This window comes from Brienomyrus brachyistius, unplaced genomic scaffold (genome assembly GCF_023856365.1).
Source record: "Brienomyrus brachyistius isolate T26 unplaced genomic scaffold, BBRACH_0.4 scaffold71, whole genome shotgun sequence".
Lineage (NCBI taxonomy): Eukaryota > Metazoa > Chordata > Actinopteri > Osteoglossiformes > Mormyridae > Brienomyrus > Brienomyrus brachyistius.
In genome coordinates, this window is record NW_026042346.1 from 1038072 (window position 1) to 1048719 (window position 10648).

Below are 10648 nucleotides of genomic sequence, written 5' to 3' on the forward strand. Positions count from 1 at the left end.
GAGGGGCTGATGGATGGCATTTAAGGATATGAGGGCCCGTGTTTCCCAGGCGGGATAACGGCTGGTGCGAGAACACGGCCCACGAGCAGGATGTGCCACAAAGCTCACAGATAAGCAGTTAGATCACCGTTCACTGCGAAGGCGCTCACAGCGCTGCGTTGGCTGGGCTTAGCGGGACTCTGTTCCTTTCTCTGCATCTCAAACAAATGAAACAGAAATGATTTTATTGTTGAGCTGCCATGCCCAGCTTCCTGCCTCTTATGCGTCACCAAATAGGGCACACATAAGAGCATGATCCCGAATGTACCTCGGACACGGTGTGTGGACCCTGAGACCTGAAGCTGTTGGTTTGAGGGGGTGCCTGCCCCCGAACATCTCTCCATGCAGACTGATTGTGTGCCTGTACACCCAGGGCAGAACTGTGTTAGTGTGTTAAATGAACAGTTCTATGTAAATATTTCCACAGTGGGTGACCACTGGGTCTGAACCGCAGAATAAAATGTGGCGATTTCTCAGTTCATTAAAGGCTAATGCCATCAGCAGGACATGGCTATTCATAAAGGGCCTTCCTGTACTTTCTGGTGCATTTTAGCTATTTTCCCAGCAATGCGGTGTCATTAATGTCATATTTGGGGTTTTCTGTTGAGGCCATGCTGACCAGCTTGGGGTGAGCTTCTTCCCTCATTTGCACATCATAGGCAGGCAAAAGTTGCCCGTTAGCAGCTAAAGGAAGACCTCAGTAGATAAGGAAGAGTTTAGCCATTATACAGTACAGTCTAAATATGGAGGACCCTGTCCAGGGTGCTCTGTTTATCCGGAGCCTAGTGCCTCCGCGTCTCCACGGCCCCTCGTAACCGGCGGAGCAAATTAAGGTCACGCTTGACGGAAGCCCGCTTATTAGCATTCGTCGCTCGTGCGGCGTCCTCCTGGACCAGGAACACTGCCGGCTTTATTCAGGGCCAATTAACGTGGAAGCTGGTCACGCCAAGCCCAAGGCAGAGAGAGAGCAATCCTGAAGGATCAGGCGGGATGTGCGTCGCTGCTCACCGTCCCCTTTCCCTGACCTGCTGCGATTTTCCCACCCTGAATTCCTTCACACGCACACACATGCTCACACAGCTTAGGATGACTTTGGATGCGGTTCACTTCCTCTGCCCTGTTCCGGACAGGCAGGAAAGGATTCTACACACCCAAACCGTTCTCAAAATAACCCAGTATCTAATTTTAACCTTGTTCATTTACTTTGCAGGCATACAAAATAAAGGAGAGAGGGTTTTCCTCAATCATTAGTGTGTTTTCCAACCTCCGGACCTCTGTTTGCGTGACATTCTGCGTAAGCGCCATTGATAAAGAGTTCTGTATTTTCTGTTGAAGTAAATGATTAGAATATTTAGTGTTAAAATTTGCCATTATAATTTGAGCTTTGTTTCATGTATTCAAAAAGATAGTACTTCTCCCATTAGATTTTCGGTTTGCAAATGCCGTAAGGCATACGTATCAGAGGAAGACTAAAGTTTGCTTTCTGAACGTGTAAATAAAGGACTGGACGTCGGGAGCCACACGGTCATTTTACCGTGATTGGTAACCTGTGTACCAATTTAAAGTGTGAAACAGCCTGCTGTTGTTGATTTTCTAGAAGAGGTTAGATTGCTAAGCATAAAAAATAACATTCCAGCTTAGTATGACCACACATACATTTCATGTCACTGATTCTGTCATGTGAGGACCCCAAACTTGAGGCGAGCATTTGTAATACATGCCCAAGGCTGGAAAAAGCTTTCAGGAACTGGGGAAGCATTTCAAGACTTCGCCAGGCCGTGACCAAGTCCTGGCGGGTGTTTCATGCCAGATTGTACATTTAGTGGATAATTAGTTTATTAGGCCACCAGCTGTCAGGACATGACACGTGTGGCAGATATATGCTGGCCGTGTGCAATTTGCCAGGGCTGCTGGATAACATTCTACCCCCCCGCCCCCCCAACCCTTTCGTGCATTTCTGCAGATCCTCACGCATTTGTGATAGATCTGGGAACGCCCGGCAGGATGCGATGTCGTCGTATCAATCCGCATGGTTCACCTCTGTTACATGGGCTGGTCTTCATCACTGTAGTAGGGACTGTGAGCACCAGGCTGTTTGCACATGCATATTTAACAAGCATTTATTTAATTAGACGGCCAATTAAAAGAGACGGCAGTCAAATTAACATACATATTGGATTAAGATTCATCGACTCTTATAAAAAGCCATTAGGGGCATAACGTCCAGTGAGGTTACATCTCTGCAGGTGTGCAGTGCTAAACAGGCCGTGCCGCCTCACAGAGCCAATCACGGCACACTTATCGGCATCTTCCTCAGCATGAAGCTCCAAAGCCTCTGTGATCCCTGGGATAAAGAGATACTTGTAGTTTTGGGAGCCTCAAAGTGACGACCGTGATCTCACCCCCTCACCGCGTGCAGCGTCCGGGTTCACACCACGGTTCACGCTCTGCATCCTGTCTGCTGCTGGCGGGGGTCACATCAGAGCTGTGAAATGGCTGCTGGTGCGGGGCAGACTGCGTCTTCCTGCCAGTCTGGTTGGAGACCTCGCTCATCGAAATGTCTCACACTGATGACCTCATCTAGCCAGTGATGCAACAGTGGCGTTTTCTTTCCCTGGAAGCCTGATTCTGGCCTCACTGAGTCACTGGGTCAGTCTGTACAACCTGGCACAGCCCACTCAGCATGAGCCCAGGCACAGAGGCAGTGGTGGCTTAATGGTTAGGGAAGCGCAGTTGTAATTGAAGGAGTTTGAATCCCTGACGTGCAAGGCACCACTGAGATACCCTGAGCAAGGTACTGCTCCCCGGGTGCTGAATTAGCTGCCCCCTGCTATGTCACATTGGTACGTATGGGTTAAATGCCAATAGTACATTTTGCGGTTGTGTGCTGTGGTGTGTCAACAATGACAATTAATCACTAAAGAGGTTGGTCTGACCAGCGTACACCAGTATTGGAGCAAGTGCCGCAGGAACGACTTCCCTTTATGCCAAAAATATACTTCAGAGCCCAGTCAAGAACAGCTAACAGGAGAGCTAGACCTACCATCCCAGACAGGAAGCCCCTCAGGAAAATTCACCCCCATCAGCATTTTAGAGGGACAGACACGTTTCATCACACAGGAAGGCCTTGGTGACAGAGAGGCACGTGTCGCCCACGATCTCACAAAGCTGGTGACATCATCAGGCAGCTGCCCGAGCTGGCAAGTGCTCAGGCATTGTTTCATTAGCGGAACGATTGTGAAAAGGCCATTGTTTAATCGGAGTCGCCACATGCCTGTCCGAACAGTCCCAATGAAAGTCCACAACCTTTCCCGTCTCAGCAACAGCGAGAGGAGTGAACTTCAAATGCCCACCTTGGCGGGGGGCTGGGGGGGCACGGGCAGATTATAGAAAATAATTCAAAATGGAAAATGAGGTTAGATGGCTTGATTGCCCTGAGCTTTCTGTGTTCGGCTTAAATTGACCTTATTGACATTTACTGCCCGTGCCATCAGCCAGGTAAGACACACGTTACCATGCCCCCATCCTGATCTTGTGTGTGCGTGAAAGCATGAGAGAGAGAGGGAATGAGGGAGGGATTGGGAAGGGCGGCATGTGGATGTGAGGGACATGGAGGACAAAGGAGCTACAGGGCAAATGAATCACATCAAAGACAGAGATGAGGAGATACAGGGTGAGGAAGACAGAGAGGCAGGGGAGCATGACCCAGTGTGTGCTCAGCACGGGGGACGGCTTCGTTTTGGGGAGAGCCCGAGTTAATTGGGGGCAGGTACGAGGTTGCTGCCCGGGTCTCCCTAGCCGGCTCAGGTGACGGGCACCTGTGACGTGTCGCTCGATAAGCTTTCACAAGCCTGTCTCCGAGGAGGACTGCAGTGATGGGAAACACAGTGGGGAGCATTCTGCGACAGCACAGTGACACTTACTGGCAGAGATGCGCAACTGCAGCGCCACCTCTCCCTCCTCCCCCGCTCTAAACCCACAAGCTGAATGCTCTGCTTCCAGCCGGCTCGTGGCTCGCTGCTCCTCACCTCCTTAGTCTGTGTCAGGTGATATTTGGCTGACGAATATCATATGATAGCATTCTCCTGCTGTCTCTCTGCAACCCACCCCAGCCCCGAGACACTGCTGCATTTCTCCAGGCATTAAAAACAACAGCCCAAGGACAAAAAAACAATTTATCGATCTCGAGCAATTAGGACTGATTTACTCATGCGGTAATGTATTCCATCCCTCGAATGCATCATCCGCCATTGCCTTAAATCATCTTCTCCTCAGATATTTATGTTTTTTTTTTTACTTTGTGAAGAACAAATTGAACAATACAGTCGTAAAACTCCCGTTCGGGTACTACTTTAAAAAGCGAATGTTTCCTGAGCGTTTGCATTACGCGTTCTCGCTTCCACCGAGGCTGTGCTGACTCCACGCGCTGTGAGAATGTACCTGAAGCTCGTGAGGCCGGGTGTATGTCCGTGGGGACAAAGGGGTGAGTGTGTGGAACGGCCAGCCAGTCAGGCATGCAGAAACTCTATGGTGTATCACGACTGAAGGACTATGCAGTTGAGGCTGTGTCTGAGGATGGAAGCTTACGGTGAATAAGCCTTTAAGCAGAGGGCATGACGAAGGCCCCTTTCCCTGCCTCAGAGCCCCGCTGTTTGTTTACCTCTCAGCTGCCCGTGGTGGTGGGAGACCTTGCCGCAGTGGCTGTCAGGTTAGCGGCTGCTCACTTGACACCAAGTGACACTGCTTGTGCATTTCCCGTGACGCCGTCTTCTCCCTGCAGGCGGAGGGAGAGGACAGCCTGAAGAAGATGCAGCTGATGGAGCTGGCCATCCTCAACGGCACATACCGGGACGCCAACATCAAGTCACGTAAGGAATGCCTGGGGGGGGGGGGGGGGGTCTCTCTTTTCTTGTTCTGCATGCGAACCGGGGTGAACAGGTCCAGGAAAGTGGGGGACGGCACGGAACTGGCAATGGATGTAACCATCGTCTGCTTCAAATATGTCCCGGGCCCACGTTTCTCCTAACGAAACATGCTGACTCTATAGATGTCCATTTATTTCACTAACATCTCATGTGAAGAGTAAGGACTTGTGGCATTTTGGCTCGCCCATGGGAGCTTTACTCACACAAAAATGTTCTGAGGGCAGAATGAAAAATGATTGGTTCAGAGAGAGAACCAATCAGAGTGTAAAAGAGGTGGGTCCAAGCAACTAGAGGAAGCAGGACCATCCAATCAGATGTCTTCAGGTCCCACCTCCTTTAGTTGTTTGGACCCTCACATTTTTAAGTAAGTAGAACTCCTACAAGCTTTTGGCTCAGTTCCTGAACCTGCCATCAACTTGACCTTTAACCCCAGTGAGTTTCCTACTCTTAGGACACTCCAAACGGAGTGGAGATGAATGGTGTCTTTCAGCGTCTCTGTGGCATTTGCTTCAGTTCTTATTTATTATCTTTCCTTGAGTTGTATGTAACTGTGTTGTGGCCTTTATCTATACATCCCGGGCATTGGGGTCATTTTTTACGATTTCGTTTTGGTTCTGCCATGGTTCCTCCTTGGTGATGCATGTGTGAGGCTCACTCAGCTGGAGTTATCTTCATGAGGAGGGCTGCTACTGCCTAATTGGTCTGGGGATTTGATGAATAATTGAAATCCCCTCAGTTTAGGAAACGTTTTCAAATCCGATTTAAGCAGAGACGTGAAAAGCTCACCATGCATGTCCTGACATCTCCAGACTGGTACGAGCTGGTCTCACATACTGTGCCAGGGAGTGTATTTTATGTATGTGGACATGGCCATGTACTGCAGGCCAAGGTCAATAACTAGATCTGCACCATCAAAATAACACCTGAGACCGCTGCTATTCTGTTAAAACCCACAAATAGTGGACTGGCTGGCTCATTCATACAGAACCTCCCTGCTAATGTTTTAAAGAAAATGTTAATGGTAGAGCAACATTCACTCATTAAGTCATTACGTCTATAGACTAATTACTAATTAGACTTAGATATATTTGACTAATGAGATATAACCATTAGCTAATTGTTTCAATGAAAGACTAAAACATAAGGCCTTAATAAAACAAATTTGGTTGGATTGGCCCCCTCCCAGCAGCAGCTGGTTATATCCATGCAGATTTTTTCAAAGGTTATAGGTACAGAAGCAGGTAAACAAGCTTTGACTGCAGTGACGTGTGAAATGCACAGCTGTGACTGCACTGAGGTTTAGAAGGCCCAGCTCTGATTGCAGTGCGGTGTACAAGGTCCAGCTCTCATTGCAGTGAGGTGTAGAAGGCCCTGCTCTGACAGCACTGAGATGTAGAAGGCTCTGCTTTGACTGCAGTGAGGTGTAGAAGCTCCAGCTCTGCCTGCAGAGAGGTGTTGAAGTATCCGCTCTGACTGTAGTGAGGTGTTTGCTGGTTGCAGATGGAAATCAGGGGCCTCATTTATCAAAGCTGCCTGAAATGTGCCTATGCAAAGTTTTACTAAAAAAACCCAGATTTATCAAACAGGAAAAAAAGCATAATTTTATGGAAACTTGGGAAGAGGTATATGCAACATTTTGAACAAATTAAGAAAAGGTGATACCCATTGTAAAAACCCAAAGTAAACCAGAAAATGTTGTACAAAATTGTTGTAGTACTTGAGACAGTTTTTTTCCAGTCTTGGTCTCTTCTCGGAATAAACTTTATTTTGACTCGGTCTTGTCTCAGTCTCAGACATATAGGACTTGAAGTTTTATTTCAAGACCAGTCAAGACGACTCATCGAAATGCCTCAGTATTTATCAGAACAGCTGATATGTTCATATGTTATTTACCCTGAGATCCCGACAAATGCAAAATGCATTTATTCTCGCACCCATTAATCTTAGGCTCGTAACTTTGCACAGGTATGACACACAGACATGAATCACATATCCTCACAATCAAGAGAACTTGATCCAGTCGTCCAAATTACAGCTTTATACGCTAGAATATTCCAGAGTAATCATGTGCATAATCAGACATATATTAAAAAAAATTTCCATGAAAAAGCACCCCTAATAATCCATAAAACATTGATATTATTTACATTAGACAGAAGTTAAAGCGCATATTAGCTTCTGCAATGATCCACACACTACCCTTCTAGGAAGAAATATGGGTAACACTTTAAAGCATAGTGCATTGTACATACCTTCATAATGCATTATAAAACATTCATAAAGTATTATAAACATGGCTATAACTATTCATAAAACGGCATAGCACATAATATTCATGTGTATTATGAAGAAGCTCTCATCTATAATGCGCTATAAATACCTTCATAATGCAACACAATGCATACTTGTTATACTGACCATTATTATGCATTATGTACGTATTCATAGTGTATAATAGAAACATATGGTGTACATAGAAACATAGAAAACAAAATATTGATTTTATAATTTATTATAAGCCTATAAATAAAGGCATAGAAAAACACTCAAAATGGTCTGAAATTCTACTATAAATAACAACAAAACACAGCATTCTGTTTATTACGAAGGCAATTACTTGATATTTTTGCAATATTTATTCACAACAGTTTGTATATGTTTGTTTGATGTCGAGCTCCATCAAAACAGCTGAAACAGAATGTGCCCATGGTGTAACTGGAAGACCTCCCACACGTAAACACAATGACGTGGTACAGTGTCGGCTTGTTGATTTAGGCTAAAATGTCGACTAAAAGTTTCATTCTCAAATTTCACTTTGGCAATCATAACGTATATAGTCTGGAAAACGACAGTGATGAATATTCAGCATTAGATTGCAAAACCATCTGTCACGTCTGCGTTTTCCCAGTGAATCATGAACTAAGCAATACTCTTCTATTTCAATTTCCATTTCTATATACATGTATGTATGTTTGTATTTGTGTGTGCGTGCCTGTGTATATGCATGTGAAAGTATATATATATATATATATGTGTGTGTGTGTGTGTGTGTGTGTGTGTATGTGTGTGCGTGTGTATATATGTATATATACAGACGTTCCTCTACTTGCAAACTTTCAACTTAGAGACATATGAACGAAGAGGACTGTAAGTCCAAATTGTGTTCATTGGGCTCCCATTTCCTGTCCACAACATCAATTTTTTTTTCTGAGCACCAATTCCTCCTAGTACGACTTCCGGCCGCTACTCCCGCCGCACAGCAATGTAGCGTGCGTACTCCCAGCATCCTAGTTCTTTGCACTTGCGTATACCCTTAAAATGATGTTGAATAACGACTTACGAAACATTTCATGTTATGAACGGCTGTTCAGAACTTATCTCGTTCATAAGTAGAGGAGTACACAAATATATATAAAACCATGCATTGCTGTCTTTCGGATAACTTCAACAAGTTACCAAATAGATGCAAACTCAGATATACTTATTTCCGCCTGGCACTAACCATGTATTCCTTCACAATACTAAGCCATAGAAACGTCCCCAATGAACCCCCTGCATTGCCACATTATAGAGGCTCTAATATTGACATTTGTAAGATTATACTGTATCCGTAGTGCTTGCAAATGTTTATATTAGATGAGACAAAAAATCGAGAAATTTCAATAGGCACAAGTAGTTTTCCTCATAAAAAGGATGATATCAAGATTGTGGCATTTACACATCAAGTATATGAGTATCCCATAATGCCCTGAACACATCTGTGTATCTGTGGCTAACTCATGTAGATACCATGTGATAAGTCTAAAATCAAAGGGATCGAAAAACACTCAAAAATGGATAGGATAAGCTACTTTTGTCAGTTGAAAGACATTTATTTATATTAATATGCAAGTAATTTTTTGATGCCAACATGACATTAACAAATATAGTGGCTCGATGATCTGAGTCAACTTATGATTCATACATTTGGAGTTTCACGTACCACATCAGGATCTCTCAACTGGTCTGGCACAAAACCACATAATAGGACATGTTTAAGTTCAAGGGTGAAGATGTGGGTTTGCCTTCGATAACTGCAGTTACACTCACACACTTTTTTAGATGTATTATCATTGTACAATGTACAAGTACGCAGACAACACAATGCAGTTTGGCATCTAATCTGAAAGTGCAAAATAGTGCAAAAGTGCTAGAAATAGCAGTACAATATATACAGTAAAATCCCATTATAGTGGACTCGCTTATAACGGAATATCGTCTATAATGGAATATCGTCTATAACGGACGAGGCCTGCTGGTCCCGGCCGTGCGCCTTTACAAACATGCAGAAAAAGCATCGAATATAGCGGACACGCATATAACGGAATTTCGCTTATAACAGACAAACAGTTTAGTCTCCAGGGCCACTTTTAGCTGTAGTTTTGTTTGGCTATAACAGACAAGCAGGCTTCGCCTACAAGGCGGGCCGGTGATATCCAGCTCAGATACGTAGTCGGGATTATTAATAGTGACACATCTGGTCAGGTTAAGTTGGATTACTACATGTACAATATAATAATCTATACCACAAGTGTGTCTGCTGGCGTGTGGCATGAGTAAATGATGTCCTATAGTTGTGTTCTTGGCATACAGCAACTCTGGATATAACGGACTTTGACTATAACGGACTGTTTTGCCAAGTCCCTTGAAGTCCATTATAATGGGATTTCATTATACGTGTGATAAATAAATAGTTGGAAAATGTACATTTATACATTATTTTAGTTATGTTAGTAGGCCCCCAAATACAGTATAGCATTTTGTCGTGCCTCTACTTCACAGTGCTTAAAATTCCTCTTGTTTTTCATTTCCAGTTACTATTGTCGGGCTTCGCAACCAGAAAGACTTTATTTGTATATTATATGAGCCTACAGTTTGTTTGCATTGACCATTTATGGTTATTTGTGGGTACTGATTTGCTCTGAGCTGTGCCGTTCATGCATTTGACTAATGGTGCCTCTGTTTCCCCCCCCCATCCCTTACCCACCTACCTCTCTCTCTGGCCCCTCTTCTCCTCTCCCCACCCATCCCTGGTTTTTGGGCTCACCACAGCTGCCCTTGCCTTTTCTCTTGCAGCGACCGCCCAGGCACCCCGCATCATCGCCGGCCCCTCCCCAGTCCTGCCCCCCGCCGCCCTGCGCACCCCCGCCCCTGCCGGCCCAACCATAATGCCCCTGATCAGGCAGATCCAAACAGTCATGCCCAACGGGACACCCCACCCCGCTGCTACCCTGGTACCCCCAGGGCCTGAGCCGGGCCTCATCTACGCACCCTACGAATACCCCTACACGCTGGCCCCTGCCACCTCCCTCCTGGAATACCCCATCGACTCCAGCGGGGTGTTAGGTAAGCATGCCTACCTCCCGCCCACGTGCCCCTGCGAGGGTCCTGTGACCGCCCCCCCGTGGTGGGACCCCATATTGCTCTGAGGCTTGCTCTTGTGCCCCCACCAGGGACGGCACCCTCACAACAGTGCTGGACTGACCTCACATGAACACGTACACAGCAGACTTAAAAAAAGTTAAAGTACTACCCTGCCACCCTTTTAAAAAATGCACTGCTCATAAAAAGCCTTTTAAGGAGAGTGAGGGTAAATGAATGGGCAGCCAGGGGCTCCCAGATGGGCGTAAATTAATAAGAGCAGG

At 45.6% G+C, this 10648-nt stretch overlaps 1 protein-coding gene across 5 annotated transcripts in view; it reads left to right on the forward strand.

The window, feature by feature from the left end:
• The window catches only part of LOC125726433 (protein quaking), a 56909-nt gene that overhangs the window by 39111 nt on the left and 7150 nt on the right, over nucleotides 1-10648 (forward strand). For 3 of the 5 annotated variants that reach the window (XR_007388181.1, XM_049002821.1, XM_049002823.1), the window contains exons 5-6: nucleotides 4820-4907; nucleotides 10056-10349. Coding sequence is in view for 4 of the 5 variants with exons in the window: in XM_049002821.1 (XP_048858778.1) it covers nucleotides 4820-4907; nucleotides 10056-10349 (382 nt within the window). In the remaining variant the exon portion in view is untranslated. The remainder of the gene's footprint in view (nucleotides 1-4819; nucleotides 4908-10055; nucleotides 10350-10648) is intronic. The other 2 variants (XM_049002822.1, XM_049002825.1) reach the window with 1 other exon arrangement.